The 12,707-nt window shown below is 40.6% G+C and overlaps 1 protein-coding gene across 5 annotated transcripts in view; it reads left to right on the top strand.

Moving 5' to 3' along the window:
* The window catches only part of rps6ka1 (ribosomal protein S6 kinase a, polypeptide 1), an 88,701-nt gene that overhangs the window by 59,000 nt on the left and 16,994 nt on the right, over positions 1-12,707 (top strand). For 4 of the 5 annotated variants that reach the window (XM_015349092.2, XM_006631454.3, XM_015349091.2 and 1 more), the window contains 2 exons: positions 8,239-8,355; positions 10,659-10,740. In XM_015349092.2, the coding sequence (XP_015204578.1) occupies positions 8,239-8,355; positions 10,659-10,740 (199 nt within the window). Of the gene's footprint in view, positions 1-2,999; positions 3,884-8,238; positions 8,356-10,658; positions 10,741-12,707 lie in introns of those variants that run through there. The other variant, XM_015349093.2, reaches the window with a different exon arrangement.

The raw sequence follows: 12,707 nt of genomic DNA, 5'->3' as shown, positions 1-12,707 counted from the left end.
GGAAAATAAATTGGTTAATAATAAACAGTGCAAAAATGTTATGAGGAGAATAGGTCATCTGTCTTTATAGTCCCATAACTTGAATTGATTGTAGACATGAGAGGCACCAATAACCATCTGACTGATGGCAATGATGTGGCTGACTATCAGCCTTCTTGATGGGTGTGAGGTCCCATAGGGATAATTTAAAATAGCTAGCCAGGCCTATTTTGCATGTTTCTGGGAGATAGGAGGGGACCTGAACACAGAGGGAGAACATGCAAACTTCATGGAGACAACTCCCAAAGACTCAAAATCTATCTGCCCTTCTACCAGAGCTTGCCATACAGTATTTTCAAAGCTACTCCACGTGCCTCTATCATGTACTGTAGCTGCGTTTTGCAGCTTTCTAACTCTCTTTGCTTTCATGTGCCTTTTGTGGAAAGAGTAAACCCTCTCTAGCATCTATAATAATAATGTATAATGTTTATTTATTAGCCCTATACAATTTTCTTGCATTAGGAATTCGTCTTTTCGCATACCCCAGCTTTCTCTCCATGGAGACACAGACAGGAAACCCTCTCTAGCATCTACATGAATGTCATGTTTTTTCACACCTCGACTCACAGCCACAAAGCCCTTGACTACACACAGGAGAGAAAGAGGCAGCGTGGGCGTGGGCACCTCAAAACCACTCTTAACACGTCACGGGCAGCAGTGCCTGCGAAACGGAGAAGATCTTGGAGCTTATAGCCGAGAGGAGCCCTCTCTGCCCATCTTGCTGTTAGAGAATTGATCTCAGGATCTCATCTAGGAGTTTACTGAGGTTGAAAGACTTCAGTTCCTGTTGTGTGTTCTTGTAGGTCATGTGCTTAAGCCCTTGGGTGAATCAAGTTCCTCTTCTTTCTCTTAGGTTTATATGTCGTTTTATGATGTGGAGAACATCAACATTCCCTACTTTAAAAAAACATTTGTAATCCCTCTTTTACATAGCCCTTTCTGTCTCTGGCCTCTCTTCCGACACAGCAAGGGGGCTTTCACGGAGCACATATGGGAAAGACAAATTCTGTTCGATTTCTCTGCTGATAAAAATAGCAGTGGTCTGAGGCTATGTTTGGTTTAATGCTTGTCACACTAGAAAGTAGAAGATGGGGTATTTGTTCCTTTCAGTTTACTGCAATTGGTGTGTGTTGTGAATGTTTTACTGCTGTACTGTAATCTATGTGTTCCAGAGTTTATTAGATTAAGATGTCCATTCATCTATCCATCCAATTCAGGGTCGCAGTTCAGCTGGAGTTTATCCTAGCAAGCAACAGGCACAAGGCAGAATACAGCCTGGATAGGACACCAGTCCATTCCAGGGCACGCACACAGACATTCTGTAGACGCACACTCTAACACCAGGGCCAATTTTCCTAGAAGCTAATCTACCAGCATGCTTTTGGACTGTGGGAGGACACCAGAGCACCTGAAGGAAATCCACACAAACACTGAGAGAACATACAAACATACATACTCAGGATCTCATCTGTGAGTTTACGGAGGTTGAAAAGACTTATGTTGCTGTTGTATGTTCTCATAGGTCAGCTGATCTCATAAACAGCAAAGCTGGTTGAGTACATAAAGTATTTTAGGTATTTTGTATTTTGAGAATGTTTTGTGTCCTTGTTGAGATTCCTTCATCTCAGCTGACTGTTAACCTCTCTGAAGATAGTTGTTGACTCCAGAAGCCCTGAAGTTCCTGGTTCCTTTAGAGAATTGTGATGTGACCTATTGATTATTTTGCAAAGCTTTACTATGATCACTGTGTGGTCCTCTTTGCCTTATACAGCATGTTTAGAAAGGTAGCTGATTGGCAAGACTGTGCCTTGCTGCAGTGGAATTTGGTGCATGCACAAATGGGACCATCACAATGAAAACGTACACCACTCAATGCCACTGCACCTTTATGTCCTAGAAACGGACTCTCTGCCCTCTGGTGGATGCGAGTTATATTGCCCTTGAACTTGTATTGTTGCTGTCCCCTGGAATGTGTTTGCCATTGTTCAGTTTGTATGTGTACCCAAACCCATTGTTTTTCAAGATTCAGGTGCTCCAGTAACTCGACAGACTTCATAGTCAACCTGTACAAAGCTCGTTATTCACAAACATTGAGTTCCTACACGTTCTGTGATTTGTTTGGGGGGGTCAGCCTGCGCTGACACTTGCCAGTGAAAAAGCTACGAAGCTGTGTCTCGGTCCTGTTGAAAACTAGGTGCTACAGCTGGCGGGAGGTGCATTATGATTCAAATTGTTAGCCTCAGTGAGGTAAAAAACACTTTTGAGGATAATTTGTCACAGCTGTAAAAAAAACCAACATTTTATTGAATGTTGCATTTCAACAAACTGAATTAGTGGGAATTCATGGTGCCTTTTTTAAGATCAAATGTAAAGTGGTATTTTTTAAATCTGTGCTTACCTTGTGCTGATTTAGAGGAGTCAATTTCCTGCTGAGCAAGTTGGTTTTTTAATTTAATTTTCCAAAAGGCGGAAACATGCACTCTAGTCGAGTATTTTGAAATACTGAATTTGTGTATTTAGGTAAAGACCAGGTAGTTACTTTCTAGTTATCGAGCTATCTCTTTATTAGTTAGGACTGTAACCAGCAGGCTTTCTGAATACTTCCCAGTGTGCCTTTCTGCCTTTTTTCGAGAAACTAAAGCTGATTCTGTTTTGGAAAAGAAAATGTTTTTTAATTGATGTGAGAATTGGTTGTTTCTTTAAAAGAGTCCAGGGTATCAGGTTCATCCTCATGGCTGGGCACCTTGTCACAGACTCCCACAAGCCTAGATTTTGCGTTTTAGGTCATTGTGTTTTGAGCAATTGCAGCCGTGCAAAGACAGCATTTTTGTAACAGGATGTGAAAGTCCAGCACTCCCTTGGTAGCAAAGACAGGCTCATCTGTTTCCCGTTTCAGATCGGATCTGTTAGACTGTGTCTTTCTCACAGACCACCTGCTCAAAAACTGCAGAGGTGTCTTGAACTGAGGATCATGCTCGTCCTTTGCTCTTCCTTTTTATGTGGAGTAACCTCTGTCTAGTTCTCTTGCACGGCTGTTTTATCCAGTTAAACCTTTTTTTTATCTGTACATAGTTAAACATATACTGATTTTTCAATTGCATTTTGTTCAGTTTAAGAGGTCAAGCTCACCCGTAAGAAGTGGTTTGAAGTGGAGGACAGTCTTTAGTTTCAATTCAAAGCATTCATTTCACAGGAAAGAGGAAGAAGAGTTATTATTGACTATTAAAACTAGCCCTCTGTTGAGCAGTATTTACAGTCAGGGAGTTACCTGCTGTTACTCTGTGGTAAGAGGGACGGGAGGCAGCGATCATGAAGATGTGTATCGATACAAACAATGTTTCTAATGTTTTAAATACTGGCGGAAGTGGCTCACAGGGCTGCACATACTGACTTGCCAAGTTCTTTGGGACACTGACTTGCAGGTTCGCTGGTGTTATTATTTAGGTCGGGGCTACACCACCTGCTTCCTTCCTGCACTGCACAGAGAAGCAGAACAAAAGCAACAACCCCGAAAAAAAAATTAAAGAGACAGATTGAAAGAGAGAAAAAAGAAAACCTCGCTCGCCCGCTTGCCTGCTCGCTTGCCTGCTCGCCCGCCCGGTCTGTCTGCCCTGCTGCGCGCGGATCCGGGGGGTCTCTCTCTGCCCGGGGATGATAGCCGGGGCCGCGGGGGGGGCAGCTCCAGGGCTGTTGGGGTGACATGGAGAAAGAGAAGAGGAAGTTCAAGGTCAGCAGGTTCCTCACACTCTACCTGTTCAAGAAGCATCAGACCAAGGCTCTGAGCAGCACACAGGAGCCCGTGAGCACCTCGGCAGCACCCACGGACGGAAACGAGTGGAACCCGGTTAGTACCCTTCTGATCACTGGACCTGACTACAGGTTACGCCACATGGTCTTTGAAAGAGCCTGATTTAGGCAGCAGCGTTCTGGGGAGAGAGTGTTTCATACAGTGCAGTGAAAGTTTGTAACCAGGTGGCTGGAAGAAGGATTTACCATCCCTGGTATCGAAGGCATTTTATTTTTCTTGGTCCTCTTTGTCTACCAGTTGGGTTTAAGTTTAATTTGAGGTTTTTTTTTTTTTGCAGCTCTACCCTTTACGTTTTCCCATTTGTACTCTTCTGATTTTTTTACCAGAGGGCTTTGAGAATGTCCTGGAATCTGCTGAAAGGAATTGTGCAGATGTGTGTAAGCTTGAAAAAAGGAAGGAATCCACATTTAGTTGTGGGCTGAGGTGTCTTGGCATTACACTAACTGGAATTGGATCTGTGTTTTTGCTTAGGTTTCAATTCAGTGCAAGTCGCTCTTTTGTGTGTGAAAATGCACCACAGTATGCTGGCAATCTGAAGTCTGTATTAATACAGTATATGCGCATGTATACAGTACAGTATATATGTTTTTCAGTTTATTGACAAGCTCTAAAATAATGGTTTAAAGGAGCTACCACTTTGCATTTTTCATCTCGTTACATTTACAGCTGTGACCTCAGGGTTAAAGCCAGGGTTATGTGCAAAAGCAAATTTAGCCCTGATGCAAAAAAAAAAACATGCTTCAGAAATAACCTCCGATTGCGAGAGAGCAGGTTTAGTGCTGTTAAACGGTCAGTTTATCCCAAACTTACAGATCAAAAGCTTGTTTCAATAGCATCAGATAAAAAGAAACAGTGGCTTAAAGTAGATTTTCCTGCTCGTTTATAACTCACTGCTGTGTGTTTTGGTTAGAGAGGAGCTGTGCTCTGCATGCTGCTTGCTAGTCTACAGTCCTTACCGTCACAGCCTCTGCTACAGTATGTCACATGGGAGCTTTTAAAGAGAAAGGCTTACTTACTGAAGACCTGCTTGCTGCAGACAACCTCAGGCTGTCACACAGGTGTTAGCTCACTGCTTTTGCAAGCTTATTAATTTTCAGGCAGGAAATATGATTGTACTCCACCAAACTTCATTGTGTACCCTGTTAAATATTCCCACAAAGCTAATTATTTTGATCAGTTTGTGCTGCTTGTCCTTTCTGTATCTTTAGATGTATGTGAGTTAAAATTACACAAACGAATGAATTTTAGTTTTAGGAGTATGATTAGCCAGAATTCACTATTGTTCTCCCATTGTGTTTTTCAACACTTCTTCACTAATTGTTATGCCTGTTTCTGGCTTTTTTTTGTTTTATGTTAACTTTCTACCAGTATCGACATGATTTGGATTGTTTCCCTAGGATTCTGTACCTAGTTATTTCTGTAACATTGATTTTGAAATTCTCAGATACTTTTCCTCAGGAAGCACTCTAGCACTGCTGCATCGAACCATTTCCTCTCTGAGCAGCAGGGCCTTCTGTTGGCTGTAGTCACTGTGTGCAATATTCTGACTGTAGGTTTTTGGTTTCATCATTGTAATTGTTCTGGTGTTAATTTTAGTATGGCCTCACTGTTTCCAGAACTGATACTGGAACTACAGAAGCCAGCAGATTGTCAGGGCCTGTAGTCCATCTTCACCAGTGTAAACAGGGAGAGAAAATATGAGGCCTTAAAATAAGAAGCTGGCCAATGAACAGTGGAATTTCCAATGGAATTCTTGGACAATGGAATTTCACTGTTAGCAATAATAATACAACTGCTAATGACAAATGACAAAATAACACAATTCCCAGCAGCAACATTAAAAGGCTACAATGCTGCTGATTCTAGCAGCGATGTACTCTAATTGAAAATGTTGTTGCAAATTGCTGTGCATAGTCTCCACACATTGTTCTAGGTACTGTACATGTTTGGATACTATAGAAACCAGAAGCTAAGCAAGGTTTGGCCTGGTGAGGTCTATGGTGGTAGGTGGTGAACTTCCCTCTCCCTATGCTGTCTTTTAGTTTGAGATTAAACAGAGTTCTTGACCGCTTGGTCATCAGACCAGCATCGAGGTACTTGAATAGTGCTGTGTTCATTCTCATTTTGCAAATGTCACTTTGGTCTGCCTACAGTACATGTCTCTGTGTATAGATATTGACAAGTACATTCTGACTTCTCAATGGGAGTTGTGACTCCCACTGTGGAGTGGGACTCCTGGTGCAGAATGGATGCTGTGCGTCTCCCATATGGGATCTGCAAATGGAGGATAAAGTGGATTAGAAAGAGGCAATGACTTGTTGTAGTAATACTTTGAGGCTTTATGAGACTTGAATGAGGTTAAAAAAGCACTCCTAAAATACTACGCAACACATAAGATGCATAAACCCTAAAACTGTTTGTGCACATCACGTGACAGGACCACGATTATTAGCAGTTATTTGTAATGTACTGTATTACTATGCCACACTGTATTGTACATCTACAAACCAAGAGCTAATCTTCAGGCAGAGGGAAATCAGATGAAAATGGAGGAAGACACCTTGAAGGACTTTAGACCGAAGAGAGACTTTCTGTAGATGCAGCTCAGTAACAGTGATCCTCCTGTGTGTACAGTATGCAAAATTTTATTTTGCTAAGTGGTTCTTATCCGTTATATTGTATTGTTTTTAGGAGGGAGTTATGGTGGTGTTTTTTTAACATTAGTCAAGCAAAGCATGGCCGTGGTTATTAAGGCATCTCATTTGTAAGTTGCCTTTCATATGACTGCAGTTTGATCCACTCCTGGTTTTCACTAGATGTGGACCCACGATCAGAAGCCAGCACCAGGGTTTTTATGTTTCGGCTTATGTCAGTTAATAAATGTCTTATTCATAGGTATTTCAACTTGGTTTATAAATGGTTCTTTTCCCACATTTATAATAGTAGCAGTTGTACTGTCTGGTGCTCTTCCCGTGTTAATGCTTCAGGCTGTGTTGCATTGCATAGGGTAAGCATAGTCACCCTTTGCACCTGGGCTTTGAACCTTCCAATAAGTCAAGTACTGAATTGATTCTTAATTGCTTAATTAACCCATGGGCTGCAGACCCTGTCAATAATCTGGGCATATTTCAAGGTCTTTGATCCCAATGCTGAACAGCAGCAGATTCTGCTGTTCATATATTGAGCTTGAGCAGTCAAGTAGCTTTTAAAAGATGCATCTTCCTTCTTCCAAAGTCAGGGCTGTGATGTTTATGAGCCCCCTTCCAATGTGGACCTGAGGGGCTTCAGTGTCTCTTCTTATCCTTTTATTTCTGTTTACTTGTGCTTGTGCCTGTCAATGTTTAAGTAAAATTGGTAATTCTCTGTACGTCTAAGTTTAATACCTGATTACCAGCCTTGAGGCAGGTGAAGAGTTAATGATTCCCAGTAACCTTTAAGAAAGACTTGACACTCACCCCACTGGTTTCCGGGTACTTGGATATCTCTGCTTGTTGTTTGGAGCGTCCAGTTGATGATCAGTGTTCTCTTCCTCTGGAAAGAGTTATCAGACTGTCTACCTCACCTTCACTGTGAGACCACAACTCCAGGCTCAGTAATCAGTTCTTTTCAATGTTTGTTTTTTCCTGAACACTGTGATCAAATCAGTATGTTTTCACCTCTCCTAGTAGTAATAGTGGTAATGATGTGGTAAAGAAGAGATTTCAGAAAATGAACGTATTAATAAAAATCAATTAAAAACTTGATTTGAACGTGAATCATTGGCTAAAAATATGCAGGTTGAGGTTGCTTTAATTTTAGGATTAATCTGGAAAAAGAAAAAGTTAAATTACTGATGGTAATCAATTTAAATGGAGAAGCTACCTTATCCCTGAATGGCCAAGAAAGTGATCTACACTTGTGAGGGCTGACCTAAAAATGTTCAATTTAGAGGTGAGCATTTTGTTGTGGCATTTTGTGCAAAAACTGAAATATTCAAAAAGCTGCAAGCCTGCTGTCAACTCATTCAGCACAGGTTACTCAGTGCCTAGTGAATGTCACCACTTAAAGAGACCTACTTAATGTTCATTATGTCCAAACTGTGATCCTGAATTAAAAATGCTGTCCGTTATTACTTCAATCACTTGGGAGGACACCCATTGTGTTGTGATGCAGCTTCAGCAGAAGAGGTCAGAAGATGTTTGCCTGATATTCATTTTTCAATCCTGTTCGCTTTCCCTGAGAAAGGATGGAGTTAAAAGCTTGTTTTATCCTCCTTTTTGGCTTTGCTTTTACTGCTTCAAGTGTCCCTGAAATTCTTGGCTTGTTGTGAAGAGAGCTGGGGAGCTGCAGGAGCCCTGGAGTGTCGCACACCCCAGTCCTTCCCTTTCTGACGGAGCTGTCTTTCCTTTCAGGAGGACGATGTTATCAAGGAGATCAACATCACGCACCATGTCAAGGAGGGCTCAGAGAAGGCGGATCCCTCCCAGTTTGAGCTGCTTAAAGTCCTGGGGCAGGGCTCCTTTGGGAAGGTAGGTGTCCCAGAAGGTAATTAAAAACGCACATTAAACAGGTGTCCTTTGGGTGGAAAACGCCACTAACTGCCTTTCCCTCTGGCTTTCTTTAGCAACTTTAAGACACTGGTTTTAACTAGATCAGAGGTTCTTACTGTACAACATGGAATGAAAGGGGAAATGGTTTGTATAACAATTTCCATCCATACAACATACCTGTGAGAACTTTTAGAAAGGGGTAGGAATTCATACTATATACTGAGAACATTTCATTATCTTTTATAGCTTCCTTCTCTGAATATAGATAGAAAAACACCAAATGTACAAAAACTCTGCAGTCACGACTCAAATTGGAATTTCAGTACCCTGAACAATTCCAAAATACAGTGCTCTGGAAATAATAATAATAGCTATTAGTTTAACCTGGTATTTTTTTCTCTGTATCATCTTGGAGATTGAATGCAAAACTTGGGTTTCTTTCACTGTCCACCCCTTAATGGAAAAAAGAAATCGGTTTAGGAGATCACAGCTTTATTGTTATAAAGGGGCTCTGAGGTCTGTGTGAAAGGAGCTTTGTTGTCTTGTCACGGGCCTGCGTATCAGGTGGAGGTGTGCATCACAATGTGAAGCACGGCATTAAATTATCTACTAAAGAGCTGGGGTGTCATTATTTGTGCATTTATGCAAATCGGCATCAACTGCAGGCAAGGAACCAGGGCACTTATCTTTCAAACTGACATGAAATTGGTTAAAAAAATTAATCCATGCAGAATTAAGGGATTTGAATGATTCATTCTTTAGCCTTGCTCTTAATTTCATGCCTTAATTAAGCGAGAGAAGACAGTTTTGGATTTATCTTTTCACGGCTTTAGTGCCACTGCTCGGTTTCCCAGCTGAAAAGCATCAAGCATCGCATTGGAGTCTCTTGGCCTCTGTCCTCAGCAAGAGTAGCGTGCTTTATTTTATCAACATACAGTAGACTAAAAACCTCAAGGTGCTTTGCAGGTGCAGCTGCCAGCATGCAACACTTAAGATCAAAAAAGACCATTTTCAGCAACCTTTAACAACCCAGCTAGAATACGGTTTCCCCCATTTTCTTAAAGTGTCATCTCATTTTCAAACGTTTTCTTCTCTCCTTTTTTGAAACATCCCATTACAATTAATGGGATTTCCCAAAACTGCTCGTTTAGCATTGAGAACAAAAAGGGTTAATCGCCTCTACAGACCTAATATCCCACTACATCTGGAGCACAATGGTACTGTACCTCCAGCACTATAGCATTAAGCAAACAGGAAGTTTATGTTTTCCCAGAGATGGGACCCTAGTCCGTTTAGCTTTAAACTTCTACAGTCAAAGCTACATTCCACCCTACTGTACCTTCCTATATTCAGTGAAGTTACAGTACCTAATAATGGAAAGCTTTTTAGATATCAAGGGTAATGTACAGTACATAGAGCAAGGTGTAAAAACTATCCAGTCCAGTTTTAGTTATTTGCCATATTTTCTGCTCTCAATCTGAATTCATAGCATTTTTGGTGTAGTAAATTTGGATTTTACCAGAGGCATGTTCCATTTGGAAAATACTAGAATTGTTGTGCTCTTGAAAGCAAGAGCAACAAGTCCCATATCAGAACCTAAATTCCAAGAACTGTTTTTCTAATTTGGAGACTACCTGAGATATTTTTTCAGGTGTAGAATTCCAAGTACAAAGGATTTCAAAAGATATTTTATAATTAATTTTCAAAAGGTAATTTGACAAGCCCTGAGCTCTTTTAAAACCCATCCATTATTTGAGAATGCAAACTAACTTACAGATTAGTTTTTAAAACAGTTATTTTTCAAGAACTGCTTATTCATCAACGTTAACTTATAGAAGATTTAGTAGTTTTTAATGGATGTGTTTTAACCAAAGCAAGCCTAGGATCTATTTTAGATCTATTTAGGTTAATCAGATGTGTAAACTGAGAGAAAGATTGAAAGAAAACCTCCTAAAAAAGTAACCTCCATGTGGTCTGCTCTTTGGAAGAGATGTATAATCAAGACCTTGTTAATGACTTTACACCAGCTGGAGTTAGCACCACAGTTAAGGGAAAGTCAGTCATGTCCTGAATAGAGCCAAATCAGAATAGAACCATATTCCAATACACATGGCTTCCATATTCCTAAACAGCACAGTGAAATTGTATACAATGTTGTCCCACCACCCATTATATTTTGAGAGTCATTGGGAAGTGTTTTTTTAGGAAAGAACTGTATATTCAGCGTAAGAGGAACATGCTTTATGAATATGGTCCTATGTCTGCTTCTGTTTTTCGTTCAGGTGTTTCTAGTCCGCAAAATCACACCTCCCGACGACAACCAACTATACGCCATGAAGGTCCTGAAGAAGGCCACTCTAAAAGGTAATCAGAGCAGCAGCGTTCCACCTTGTTGGAATTAGTATTTCTGCTACTTCAAACTGGTGTCCCTGAACCGCAAGGCCTGGGTTTTAACAGTGGTTTTGCTTGTCAGGTTTGAATTGCTGTTCTAATCTGTGAAAATCCACAGTATTGCGTTTTCATTAATGGTCCTTAAACATCAGCTCAGCCAGAGCTACCCAACTCATGATTCAGATTCTATCTGGTGCAATAGCACACGCAGGACAATATGTTCTAGACTAGAGATGCACTGCATTCATCTTTTGCAGCTGCCACTGGAATGGACTGTTCCAGTTGTCATGAATGTGACAAGGTTTTCTTGGTTTTTCTTAATTATGTTGCACAGAATTGCCTGCAGAACAGCAGGTTTGATTTTATATAGCAACAATATGCTTTCCAAATGTTTTGAATTGTCATGGGGTGATGCCTCTGTAGTATCTGAAGAAGTCTGGAATATCCTTAGTACTGGTTTGCTGATGAAGCTCTGGCACTGACAGTAGACATGTTAAAGATCTTAGCAATCTCTTTTTATGGTTTCTCAGCAAACTCAACGTGTTTTCTATTTTAGTACTTAAACGCGTTTCGTTCTTCATATTATACTGTGAAGGAGATGGATTGCCAAGTCTGTAATTTTACAGTACTTTATAAATCATGTATGTCCTAAAGGGGGTTTCAGATGCTCAGAACTGGTGTTATCTCATCCTGAAATCTTTTTGAACAAGCACTCATCAGGAAATGACATATTGACAATTTTTTTAACTTTGAGTTCCCCAGCTCCACATAAGTACTGATGTGATCATTATAAATTCTACAAGAGGAATGCCTGTCTGTACAGAAACATTGATTGCACTTCTGACATAGTAAATGTTTTTACTGTAGATCACAAAATTACACCAAAATGAGAGAACTTTCAAGTGCAACTAAGCCCTGACTGGTGTCTTCCATCCAGCTCTTACCAAGTGGCAAGTTTTCTTTTTCCAAGTTGAAATATAATGTATACAGTAAAATCTCAGGGTTACAAATGCACTATAAAATGATGTATTTTGCTGCAGTTTACATGATTAAAAACCCCTCACTCCTCCCAAATTTCATTTGTATGTTTTTCACTCAACCTCTTGTGTGAGTTCAAGCCCTAGCACTGTTTTTGCAGGAAGTGGCTGTTTTTGTTTTTCAAGAGCTACAGTGCATCACAGTTTCTTCAAAGAGCAGCCAAAAACATTTTGTGTTCACAGGGCTGCCTCTTTGTTGCCCCCAGACCCCACCCCACCTCCTCACCCCTTCAGTAAAAAAGAGAGGTCTCGCTATTTACCCCTCCCTCTTAAAACCACTGTGGAGTACATAAACAAGTGTGAACTCTCGTATTAATTGGAACACTCTGTAGGTTTAAAATCCTTCCATTATAAATACCTGTGACCTGTACAAGCATCTGCGTCAGGCCCTGCTTGTCACATGCAAACAGGGAACATGTTATCAGATGCATTTTTTTTGGTGCCTGCTCCTTCATGTGCTTTGTGTTTTGTCCCAGGTATATTCTGTTTTCTGTGTGTCTGGGCTCTGATTGTTAAATGTTGCTTTATAGTGGGAGTCCCATATATGATAATTCATGTTCTTTTTAACACTATATGGACTGTTGCATAAAGTTTATGGCCAGTAGAAAAAGTATGATCTATGAATCTTGGTTTCTGGGCTGTCAGGGCTGTGAAATCAAGTCTAAAGACAGTAGACTGCAGAACGGAGGTGGACACAGGCCAGAATTAGAGCCAGATGGGAATCGTGTGCCACTAAAAAAAAATATTTTCAGCCACATTCAGGGTGCAAACTGTGCAGTTTTCTTTTGCAGTGATTAACTGCTTTGTGTGCTTTATTACTGTATACAGAAATATTTTTTTTTTCCATTGAACTTGAATCATTGTAGAGGAATCATTAATTAATACATCCCATACTGTACATCT

The sequence above is a fragment of the Lepisosteus oculatus genome, chromosome 11 (genome assembly GCF_040954835.1).
Source record: "Lepisosteus oculatus isolate fLepOcu1 chromosome 11, fLepOcu1.hap2, whole genome shotgun sequence".
In the NCBI taxonomy this organism is placed as follows: Eukaryota; Metazoa; Chordata; class Actinopteri; order Semionotiformes; family Lepisosteidae; genus Lepisosteus; species Lepisosteus oculatus.
The sequence above is the reverse complement of the archived record's forward strand: the minus strand, read 5'-3'. Positions and strand labels throughout refer to the sequence as shown.